Raw genomic sequence first — 12,277 nt, 5'->3', positions numbered from 1 at the left:
TGTGTTCAGGTCATGTGGCAGGAAGGTGTGCACGGCATGTTCAGGTCATGTGGTAGGAGGGTGTGCACGGTGGTTCCGGTCAAGTGGCAGGAGGACAAGCACGGTGTGTTCAGGTCTTGCGGCAGAAGGGCACACACGGTGTGTTCAGGTCATGTGGCAGGAAGGTGCACAGTGGTTCTGAACATGCATGTGTGCCCAGAACCAAGGCTACAAGGAAGTTGTGCTATGTGACACCAGGAAACAGGATTTGTTACATGTTTAACTGTTTGTTTATTTGTTTGTTTGTTTATTTTTGGTTTTTCTAACCAGAGTTTTTCTGTGTAGACCAGGCTGGCCCGGAACTCACAGAGATCCGCTTGCCTCTGCCTCCCAAATGCTAGAATTAAAGGTGTGCGCCACCACCCCCAGGCTACACATTTTACTTCTGATTTTTGATTGTTGTACAGAAATGTCTGACTTGCCAAATGTTTTTTTGCGGAGTAGAGCTGTAGCCCACAGTTGAAGAGGCAGGAGGGAATGGTGGCTGGGATCTCAGGTGGATCAGGTGACTCCCACACTGGTATCCCTCCCTACATGGATGTTAACGGGCCCAGTCTCTCAGGGGTCTCCTTTGGGTGGTGACAGCTGCTCTGATTGATGCAAGGCCCAAGAGGACAGAGTTCCACCGCCCACTCCTAGCTCCAAGTGAACAGGACTTGCGTCACACTGAGGAGATAGATGGCCAACCAGAGCCAACTGGGCTAAAGCCAGGCTGCCCTCAGCTGCCCAGAGGTCCGAGTGAGCCTGTGAGAGCAGCCACAGTTCAATTCAGATCCTTCTGCCACTAGAGGGCGGTCCAGTCCCTACCGCCTTAAGCACTGCCCTCCTGCCTGGAACAAGATGCCACATGGCAGAAGAGAGGGCACACACTGGGGTAGCCCCCGGGCTGCAAACTCTACCAGATCACTTGAGTGAAGCAGAGCTGAGCTGTCCCTGGGTCTTGTGAAAGTGTTAGGATGGAACTGGGCAGTGGTGAAAAACACTGTTAATCTCCAGCACTCGGAAGGCAGAGGCAGGCAGATCTCTGAGTTTGAGATCAGCCTGGTTTTCACAGTGAGTTTCAGAACAGCCAGGGCTGCATAGAGAAACCCTATCTTGGAAAAAAAAAAAAAAGTGGTAGGCTGTATCAAGTCCCTAGCACTTGGGCACAGTGGCAGAATTCTGCATTCGTGCGGGAAAGAGGCAGCCGGCCAAAGTGTGCACCTTTCCCTGCGTCATGGGTCTCAGGCAGTCTGGCTATTTGTACTCAGACCCTATCTTACCTACAAACCCCGTCCCCAGCCCTGTCCTGCATCCCTCAGACACTTCTGACACTTAAGGTTTAGTTACTTTAAAGCCCTGGCTGGGTGTAGCATCAAGGCAGTGTGACATCAGAGCCCAAGGGGGGACTCATTCCTGTCCCTTTCACCACCAACCACCAGACTGTTGATGCCAGAAGGGGCCCAAGTGTCACCTAATCTGGGTCTTACATTTACTCCAGCTGGCTCTTCCCACTCCTGGTGGCATCCAGCCCTGCCCTTCCGCACTTGGGGAAGCCTTGCACTGTCTGTCGCTGTCTCGGGGGCACTTCTGGAGCTGGCATGTCACAACAGACATGCGCAGCAGGGTTATCAGCCTGCGCGTTCCAAAGCCTTGAGTGGGCACACAGAGAAACGGAATACAAACAACAGCACAAAGGAGGGAGTAGCCAGGAGGATCAAGAGCCATAGCGCTGGGTCTCCTGGTAGCCAGGTCAAGTGGGAAACGTGGTGGGTCACTCACTGTCGGTGAGACCTGGCTTTAGGAACCTGGCAGAGGGTTTCCAGGAAATCATCTGGGAGATGCTCTTTTCTGCCAAACCAGAGTGTCAGTCTTCGCAAGAGAAGGGGACAGAAAGGTCACCTGTGGTCAAGCTCAAGCATTCCCTGGAGTCCCCTTGATTCCAGTCAAAGGTGGAACACCCCGAACTGTGACTGGCAGATTCTGCCTAGTTAGAGATAGGAGGGTGCACTGGGGACTGTGGAAAGGCTATAGACCAGGTATCTGAGTTTGGGGACCCCCATGGCCTGGTGCGGAGTTGGTATAACCAATAGTAGGCTCTGGTGGGCAAGGAGAACAATGAAGAAACTGAGACTCTGGGGATTTGACTGCCTTGGGAACCAGAGTAGAGAACAGTCTGTAGTGTTAAGAATAAAGGAGCCTGGAAGGTAGGTTTCTGGGAACACTGTATCAGGCCAAGGTAGGGATGCTGGGCTAAACAGGAGACATATCTACCTCCCCCCATGCCCAGATAAAAGGCCAGCTTCCAAATTCCAGTGGGCAAATGTGGGCAGCCTGGCACACTGTACACTGTGACGTAAAAGCTGTGGTACTCAGCTTGTGGTCCAGAGGGACAAAGTAGGCACCGTCTGCCTGTCATTCATTGCTAGGGACGCTTCAGCCACACCATAGCCTGCAGTGGAGAGGCAGCGAGGCTCTGGCAGTGTGCAAGCACCCTAGAATCTAGGCACTGCACACAAGGTCTGGGCAGGGGGGCGCATGGTAAAGGCTGGGGCAGGCCGCAGATCCAGGTCTGCGGGGCTGAGGCCGGGTGGGGGCAGCAGATGGTACCGCTGGAGGAGGCCGGCAAAAAGCAGGAAGAGCTCCATCATGGCCAGGCTTTTTCCAACGCAGACCCGGCGGCCTGAAAGAGAAACCAAAGCACCGTGTAGGGTGCCAGGCCTGCTCCTGGAGGGGAGATGGGCAAGCAAGAGCTAGTGAAGGTACTCCCTGGAGGCTGAGGGCCAGCAAGTTACCAGTGGAGAAAGGCAGGAAGGCGCCCCGCTTCACGAACCGCCCGTCGAGATCCAGGAAGTGGTGTGGGTTGAACTGGCTTGGGGTCTCCCATTGCGTCTTGTCCAGGAGCACTGAGGTCAGCAGAGGGATCACAGGGGTGCCCTATAGGGTAGAGGGGTCCCAAGGTAGGCTGATCTGCTTGGAGGGAGGGGACGGGGCAGAGCACCACCTGGGGGAGTTCCTGCCTCCCACCTCCACCACCTGGACAAGTGAATATGAGACCCAGGAAGTCCCCCATCCACCCGGTCAGAGCAAAGAAGTAGGACAGCACCTTGGGAAGCAGGTAGCCCCCCAGCTGGATATCAGCAGTTGTGCAGCGGGGCACATGGGGCAGGAGTGTGATGTACCGCTGGGTCTCATGCAGCACTGCACTGGTATACGGCAGCGCTCGCTGGTCCTCTGGCCGGGGTAGCTGCCCGGGGCCCAACACTCGGTCCAGCTCCTCCTGCACACGGCCTAGGCCAGAGGGTGGCGTTGCATGAGTGAGCCCCCCCGGCCGGACCCCTAAGGGTTCCAACCCCCTACCACAGGGTGACTCTCACCCTGCACATGCGGGTGCTTAACCATTAGGAAGACTGCCCACTGCAGTGTGGCTGCTGTGGTCTCTGTTCCAGCCATGACCATGTCCAATGTGCAGGCCAGGACATTTTCCTCGCCAAACATGTCCTCAGGGTCATCCTCCTGCAGGGCGGATGGTTAGAAATGGGCTTGAAGCTCTGGGGAATCCAACCCCAATCTGTGGACCCACCCCAGTCCTAGGCCCCAGAGGAAACTGAGGTAGAAGTCGGGCGGGTGGGGGGCAGTGAATGGCATTTACTGAGGCTCCACCCAGCCCCAGTGCCCATTCCAGCGACTTTGAGGAGGCAGTCTCACAGAGGAGGAGACAGACTCCCAGCGGTCCCCAGCAGATGGGAAAGAACCTTCAGTAGTTCCCTCCCCCGGGCTGGGGCCACTAAGCCTCTGACTGGTCTCTGGGAAAGTCCCGGCCTGTCCACACCTGGCCCTGCTGGAGCAGAGCCTCCATGTAACTCCGCATGGGGCCGCCACTTGGCAAGGGTGGTCTCCGTGCCTTCAGCAGGGTTCTCAGGATGGCGCGCACCTCCTCGATCTTGCTCAAGACAGGCCTGTGCAACCGCAGCAGAGCCCCCAGCCGGGGGAAGGTGTTGAATAGCTGAAAGTGGGCGGGACAGTGGGGTGGGGTAGAGGTGAAGTTACGGATGCAGTCACTGTTAGTGAGCAAGCCAATCCATCTAGCAGCAGGTGCACTGAGCAATGCTGCCCCTGGCCACAAGAGGGCACCAGGCCCACAGTACTGAAGGCTCACCACCCTCCTGGAAGTCCGGGGGCTAGGAGGGAATCTCAGGGCATTCAGGAAGGAGCCAGGTGACCTGATGCACTTGGATGGCTGTGCCAAGACCAAGAGTAATGGCTGCCTAGGGACGTGTTCCTTTCTATCATCGCTGAAAGGGAAGGACAGAGGAGGGATGGCTACCATGGGGAAGGAGTCACAGCTATGGGGTCTCATAGGTCTTGGGGAGGGGCAATTTGTAGCTTACAGTAGAGTGGGTTTAGTGCCAGTAGGTATTTAGGATTCCAGCAGCCCCTACAGTGGCAATTACTGGTGGAAATGCCACATATTGCTCTAAAGTAATAAGGACCATCTCTACTGCCCGAGCTATCCAGAGGGACCCGCCTCTCCATCCCTCAGGGAGTGCTCTGAGGATGAACTTACTGCTTGCTCTGACTGCACAGGTGGGATGCTAAGAGCATGCTCACCACAGTGACTGCTCTCCCCACCCCCTATGGGGCCTCATCCTGAGTCAGGGCCCAACTGTAACGGCTGGGTGCTGGTTACTATCTGTCTTCTAGGATTCAGTTGGCAGCATGGTGGCCCTAATCCATGTTTAAACTTTAGGGCACTGGGCACAAGAAAGACTCATTTTCATGATTTCTGTGATGAGGAGCGTGTGGTCAAGAACATCTTTAGTTCCAGTACTCACGAGGTAGAGACAAGTGGATCTCTGTGAGTTCGAAGCCAGCCTGATCTATATAGAGTTCCAGGACAGCCACAACTACACAGAGAGATACAAATGCTCTGAGATTCTCTCTCAAAAACTAAATAAGATGAACTGGAGAGATGATTCAGTGGTTAAGCGCACTGGCTACTCTTCAAGAGGACCCAGGTTCAATTCCCAGCACCCACTTGGCAGCTCACAACTGTCTGTAACCCCAGTTCCAGGGGACCTGACACCCTCACACCAATAAATAAATAAATGGTGCTTGGGTGTGGGGGACCTCTGGGACATGGGCCCCACAATACTGCTAAGGCCTGCCAGAGAGCATAGGCTTGGTTCACGTGCAAAACATGTCAACCAATGTCCATCTTTGACCAATGTCACCCATTCCTTGCTCATTTTATTTTTGTTTTCTCTTTGGAAACAGGGTCTTGTGTAGCTTAGGCTGCCCTCAAACTCACTATGTAGTGGAAGATGACCTTGAAATTATGACCCTCCTGACTCCATCTCCAGAGTGCTGGAATGGCAGGTGTCTGATGCTGGGCCTGAAACCCGGGGCTTTGTGCACGCTAGGCACACACTCTAGCAGGGAAGCCGCATTCCCTAGCCCCAGGGCTCCTTGTCCAAAGGGTGACACAGCTGGCAACTGGGCAAGGAGGAAACGTAGTGGGTACCAACCAGCCCTGACCTCACACACTCCCACACCTTAGTTCAATAGGGGCTCAGTTCCCTGTGGCATGGTGGTCTCTCACCTGTATGCCAGGTGACCCCAACAGGACCATGACCTGGTCAATGAGACTCAGCAGGGACACAAACACAGGGTCCTGGTAGTCAAAGCGCTGGCCAAAGACGAGTCCGAAGGTGATGTTGCAGGGTGCCCAGCCCAGCAGGGCCAAGGGGAAGGGCTGGCCTGGAGGTCGGGGAGGAAAACAGGCGTCAGGGGGGCAGAGATCCCGGGGAAGGGCAGCCTGGGCCCCCACTCACCTCCATAGCTGTCCAGCTGCCTCTTAAGACAGGCCAGCTCCTGCAGCACCTTGCCCACCATGGGGGGCTGTCCCACCCCCAGGCTGTGCAGCGTCCGCACCGTGAACTGGCGAGCCGCCCTCCAGTGAGCTCCAGAGGAAAAGAAGATGCCTGTCGGGTAGACATGAGCCGTGAGTGCTAGCCACTCCCCATCCTGATGATGCATGCAGGGAATAGGGGACCCAACTGGGGGCCCCAGGCTTAACTCCAGGCCCCTCCCATTCAGAGGTTACCCTTGGTCATACCTCTCTAGGCTTGCCATGGACTGATCCTGTTCCTCCCCGGCACCAGCCCAAGAGGCCAAGACCCCCCATCTGTCAGGGCATCCCAGTGCCCACCTACCCCCGCCTTGCTGGATGAGCTGGAAGATGGGGATCGGGGGCCTGTCGGCCAGTTCATGCCTGGTCCCAACCAGGGCCTCCCTCACCACCTCGTAGCCTGACAGCACCACAGTCTTCTGAGATCCCAGGTGGACTGTGAACACTGGCCCATAGCGTTCTGAGAGCTGGTAGGGACAGACAGGCGTCAGACAGGCAACCCCTACCTACCCTCTAAGAGCTGGGATTAGCAGGACAACAGTACTGTGGACTTTCCAGCTGGAGGGGACCACCCCAAGAACCCCTCCAGTCTCCCCAGGAAGGGGTGATGTTCAGACTGCCATCTCCCCACTTAAAAGATAAAACAAAAACAAAAACAAAACAAAAACAAAAAAAACAAAAAAAAAACCCTGAAAACGGAAAAGCAGGAATTGAATTTGTGCCGGTCTCACCAAGAGCCATGACTGGGCCTGCCCGATATCTACTGCCTAGAATCAGACCTGAAGTAGGACCTGAACCTAGTGCCTGAAGCCACGTGGAGTCTAGCCTGATCCACCCAAGGAAAGGTGGGGACAGAGCCACTTCAAGTCTGGTCTGCAGGTGTGTGGACTTCTCGACAAACAAGAGTCCCTTGGACAAAGTTCAAGGACCTCCACCCCACTGAGTCTGTCAGCCCTGGTTAGAGGCAGGGCAACCAACATACCTTCACCTCTGGGTCCTGGGGAGAACCCATACCCCAGTGACCTTCCCCCACCTCTCAAATAAGGGCACTGCCTAACGATCTGCAACCGTACCCCATTTCAGGCACTACTAGATACATCTGCCAGCTTCTTTCTACCTGTCCCATGCAGGCTTTCCCGCAAATATGCCTCCTGGAGCCCACCCTGCCCACCACTCCTGAGCCATGACCCTGGACTGTGCTTCTCGCTGTTTGCTTGCTTGCTTGCTTGCTTATTTGCAGTGTGGGCATAGAACCAGGCCCTTCTGCATGCTGAATAACCACACTACAATGAGCTACATCTCCAGCCTGGGTTATGCATTACTTCCTACCCCTGCTCTCTGGGAACAAGCCTCTGGGCTCTTGTATCCCACACTGGCTTCCCTTGTCGGAGCTGGAACACAGACACCATCGAGGCAGTGAGATGACATAGGACTGCCTACCCTACCTCCATCAGTGCCCGGTCCTGTTGGGTCACACCCAGCAAATGCAGGTTCCCCAGGAACGGCAGAGGGCGAGGCCCAGGGGGCCACCGAGGGGCTAGGGTGCAATGCCGGGCATAGCCCCGGAGCAGCCCCCAAAGCCCCAGAAGCAGCAAGATCCCCGAGACACCCAGGAGCAGCAGAATCATGTGAACAGATGAACTGAGCAAACCCTCAGCTCTCCAGGGGCCCCGTGATCCCTGTGCCTTATAGCCATCCTCCCCAGGGCGTGCCGGCACCCCACCCACCCCACCACCCCGAGAATGTGGAATGAGCAGTTCGCAGGGGACAGCCCAGCAAGAGACTTAAAGCTACAGGCTGTGTGAAATGTGGGGTCGCCTCTGTGGCGGGGAGCCTGAAGTTGGGGCCAAAAGAACCTCTGTACGAGGTGAAGAGCCAAGGCTTTTTGGTCACAGGTTGTCTAAGCCTGGACCATTCGGGGTCAAGCTTCCAGGATATCCACACCCTTCCATGTGCCCCCAGGTTCCAGTGACATGGTCAAAGTCCATTGTCTACTCTGTCCTTAGTTCTCTGGGAACCTGTTAGTTCTACGTGGTCTCCTCATCGAAGTGGAACTTGTGGTTTTGGGGACTCCTTCCTCATTCTGAAAAGAAGAGTCTCTTGCGTCTTTATATTGGAGCCTCCAGAAGCAGGATCTCTATCTAACACTGAATACTCTGTGCAGCCATCAAGGGCCTCAAAGCCCACGGCCTTCAGAAGCAGCCAGAGTCTTCTGAAGTCAAGGGAGCTCACCCCACAGCCTGCAGTAAGGGGCAAGGCCACCCAGACACTGAGAGGCTATCCAGCAGACTGTGTACAGACACAGCAGGTGGCCAGGTTTACAGCCCCAACTGTCTGGGCCTTAATCCTTCCTCTTAAACCCTGGTGGCCTCACTGGGGAGGAGGTGCCCCTGAGATAGGATTGTGCAGGGCGGGTGACTTTTGGCACCAGAAGTAGCTGGGCTGCTTCCCACAGCCTGCCTCAACATGAGGCACCTGGAGTGCTCCCCCCACCCGACCTCCAATAGGGCCCCTCACTATGGGGCCTGTCCCCTGGGGTGTCATCCACACCCTGCACAAATGCTGAGCTGAAGCAGAAGCCATCCCCGCTCCCTGCACCCAGGTCTTGCTCCCCTGTATGACTTGTGGAGCAAAGCTTACCTAGACTGCATCTCACCTGAACTGTGAACCTAGCACCTCTATTCCCTGGAACAGCATGAGCCTGGGCTGGGACAGTTCCTTGTCACCACTGTAGATGTCTGGGCCATGCTTCAACTGTTGCCAAAGCCACTTACTGGGCATCCACGGCAGGGATCCAGCCCAGCCAGGGAAATCTGCATAATTGCTTGCAGGGAGCACTTCCTGAGCACTCACGGTGTGCCAGCCTTGGCCGGGAGTCAGGGCTGTGGAAATCAGAGGCAGAGGGACCAGCGGGATCGTGCCATCACAATTCCAGGGCAAGACTGGTACAACTCCGTTTGCCATCGACTATGCATTGGGTGGGAGGGGGGCGGGGGGAGTCAAGGCAGATGGTGTTTTATGGAGTCTGTACTGCAGCTAGTGAGCTGAGATTTGCCTGACTGTCGGGGACAATGTGATGAGGAGTAGGTATAGAGAAGCCAGGAGAGGTGTCAGGGTGGTCAGGGCTGGAGTCTGCAACCCCTCCAGGACATGAGCATGGCAGACATGAGCTCGCTGCCAGCATGAGAGTCCCTAAAGACCCACAGAAGGTCACCCCAAAGTTGCCTGGACAAGTAAAGTGATCTGATGTCCAGGTTTATGTGAGCATCTCCTTCCTGGGGCCCTAGAGGAAGGCTGGAGCATCCATGACTGGTGTGGCCCAAATCCTCCTGCTTCTTCCTCCCAAGGGCTGGGATTACGGGCAACACTACCCAGCTAGCTTGAGGGCTATTTAGGGGAAGGATTTTTGTTGTTGTTTATTTGATAAAGGGTTTTCATCACTCGAGTAGCTCAGGCTGGCCTTAAATTTACTACCTGACTGAAGCTGACTTTGAACTCTTAATCCTCCAGCCTCTCCTCCCCTAGGGTTTATATTGTCAGTGTGCACCACGCCCAGTTGAAAGAGTCTGTGTGTGTGTGTTACATGCCACACGTACATGTTCATATGTTGCAAGTACATATGTACCACAGCATGTGTGTAGAGGTCAAAGGATGACCTCTGGTGTCAGTCCTCACCTTCCACCTTATTTGAGACGGTCTCTTTTTTGCAGCTGCATATGACAGGTTAGCTGGCCCAAGGGCTTCCGGGATTTCTCTCATCCTCACCTCTGGTCTTGCTGTAGGAGCACTGGGATTGCACCGTGGAAGGTACCACATCCATTTTTACATAGAATCTGGGAATCCTCAAACTTGCACAGCAAGCATCTTAGCCCCTGAGCCATCTCCCAAGCCCTGCCTTGTTTATCCAGACAGGATCTCTCACTGGCCTGGAGCTCACCAGTTCCGCTAGACTGGCTGCCCAGCTTGCCAGCAGAGGCTGTCCTGTCTCAGCCTTCTCAGTGCTGTGAGGACGAGTGCATGCCACACGCTTTTGCCTGGCTTTACATGGGTTTGGGAATAGAAAACAAGTCTTCATGCTTACCCATCCACCCCTAGCACTTACAATGTTATCAACACACACAAATCCACATGCATAGTGCACATAAATCCACATGCATCGCGCACACTATCTGGGCTGCAGCTAGGTACAGTTTAGCAGCAGATCACTCATTGAGCGTGCACCAGGCCCAGGGCTCCACCCACCAGAGCCGAGAACAAAAAAGGTGGGGAGAGGGATTTTAAACAGTTTCGGATGTGTTTTGGCATGTGTCTGGGCCCTTACCGCAATTAAACTAGCAAGCATCAGTCAGTCACCTTGCAGTTTCTTCCAGCCCAGTGTGCCCCTCAATCCATTATACATTGCTTAGTGCTGTTTTTAACATGACTGTGTACCCAGAATTAGACACAGGCCTCCTCTGCTGGGCTGGGCACGGTGGGCGTGAACGTTCGTATTCCTAGCCTGCAGCAGAGTAAAAAGCAGGGTAAAGCAGAGGGAGGTGGGCACACCTGTGATCTCAGCAGTGGGGAGGCAAAGGCAGGAAGATGGCGAGCTCTGAGCCAGCTTGGCCTGTATAGTGAGGCTTGGTACTGCGCACACCTGCAAGAGATGTTGCAGAGTGGATTCTGAGCAAAGGGATGGACGCCTGCATGAAGTGCAGGGTTCGTTGTCATTTCTTGTGGGGGGTTGGAATCGAAGCCAGGGCCTTGCTAGACAAGTTCTCTGTACTGCAGCACATTCTCAGCCCCTCACTGGGGGTTTCTGAGCAGGTGCTCGATGAATGAAAAAAGAATTAAGAAATCAAAAGGACATGGCTGCCTCTAGGTCATGCTGGAGAAGGTTTATTGTAGACACGAGGGAGAGCATAGCCAGAGGCAGGGACGTTTAGGAGAATCCATGATCCTGAGCTGAGCAATGTGAGGTGGAAGGGGAGAGGGAAGAGGGGAAAGCCAGGAGAGGAAGGGGTGGGTAGGCAAAAAGAGCCAGGTTGTTGGGTGGTGGTGGCGCATGCCTTTCATCCCAGCACTCGGGAGGCAGAAGCAGGATGATCTCTGTGAGTTCGAAGCCAGCCTGGTCTGCAGAGCGAGTGCCAGGGAAGGCTCCAAAGCTACCCAAAGAAACCCTGTCTCAAGGAAAACAAAAAGAAAAGAAAGAAAGAAAAAAGCAAAGCAAAGAAAAAGAATCAGGTCATCAAAATCGCTGTATTATCTAAATTAGGGCAGCTGAGAGAAGGGCAGCCCAACCCCTAGGCTGGAGAAATTTGGGGTGCGGGCAGGGCATGCCAGCTATATGCCCTGTCACAGGTAGGGACTAATGACTGAGGAATATTGGGAGAACCTAGTGGTCAGGCCCGTTGTGATATATTAAATAGGCACCTTGAATTACATCCCACTTCTAAGGTTTTGAGTCAGAGTCTATGTGTAGTTCAGGTTGACCATTAACTCCTCCTCCCAAGAGTGCTGGCTGGCGTGGTAGGCACCATCATGCCTGTAGCTGTTCTTTTCTTTTTCTTTTTTTTTTCTTCAGTGTTGGGGATTAAATCTTAGTTTTACTAAGCTACATCTCCAGCCCCGGGCTGTTCCCTTTTTAAGTTTTTATGGAATTTCCCCACACCCTGCAAAGGTGTGGCGCCAACTGTCTCCAGCGCGGTTGCTCAATCCACTGAGGGTCTGTTCTCATCAGACTTACTTGGGGCCAGGCTGACGGTTGCAGAGCTCTGATTCCTGGTTCAGGTTCCATCTGGCCTTGACCTGAGTATCCACCAAAGATGGCCACGCAAGATGCTCCCGATCATATGTCCTTCATGTAATACAATGTTGTGTTGGTATCAGAAGGGTTGGCGGGGTCTGTATTTCCCACACTTGGCTCTAGAGGCACTGTGGGGGATGCTGGAGCTCTCAGCAGGCTAGGTCATAAAGAGATGGAGTTCCCACCCAGCTTTGGGAGGAAGCCTGGGTGACCTGGGAGAACCTAGGTGTAGAACACAGTCCAAGGACACAGCCACATTCCTGTTGTCAGCCTGAGTGGGCTGCTGTAGTACAACATCAGGTCAAAGCTGGGAGTTCTGTCACCACCTTTCAGACACGTAAACTGAAAATTATATATAAAAAAGAAACATCTCAGGGCTGAACAGATGGCTTCCTTGGTAAAGTACTTCCGTTGCAAGCGTGGTGACCTGGGTTTAGATCCCCAGCATCCTTAGGAAAGCCAAATGCTTGGTACATGATATTCATTTGGCTTTCCAGCTCAGCCCAATTCTCTCTCCAAACCCTGCCCTCTCAGAGGGGCTGCTAGTTTTATAATTTTTTTTT

General features: G+C 54.3%; 1 protein-coding gene across 1 annotated transcript; it reads right to left on the bottom strand.

Moving 5' to 3' along the window:
• Nucleotides 1-2,513: 2,513 nt before the first annotated feature.
• On the bottom strand, nucleotides 2,514-7,736 carry LOC101983196 (cytochrome P450 2W1). The gene is made up of 9 exons (XM_005367102.2): nucleotides 7,375-7,736; nucleotides 6,234-6,396; nucleotides 5,853-6,002; nucleotides 5,621-5,778; nucleotides 3,851-4,024; nucleotides 3,396-3,534; nucleotides 3,125-3,309; nucleotides 2,814-2,955; nucleotides 2,514-2,701 (listed from the first exon to the last, which is right to left on the bottom strand). Exons 1-9 carry the CDS (start codon nucleotides 7,555-7,557, stop codon nucleotides 2,514-2,516), a joined length of 1,482 nt encoding a protein of 493 aa, XP_005367159.1. The 5' UTR covers nucleotides 7,558-7,736.
• Between the last annotated feature and the right edge of the window lie 4,541 nt (nucleotides 7,737-12,277).

This window comes from Microtus ochrogaster, unplaced genomic scaffold (genome assembly GCF_000317375.1).
Source record: "Microtus ochrogaster isolate Prairie Vole_2 unplaced genomic scaffold, MicOch1.0 UNK16, whole genome shotgun sequence".
Classification (NCBI taxonomy): domain Eukaryota; kingdom Metazoa; phylum Chordata; class Mammalia; order Rodentia; family Cricetidae; genus Microtus; species Microtus ochrogaster.
The sequence above is the reverse complement of the archived record's forward strand: the minus strand, read 5'-3'. Positions and strand labels throughout refer to the sequence as shown.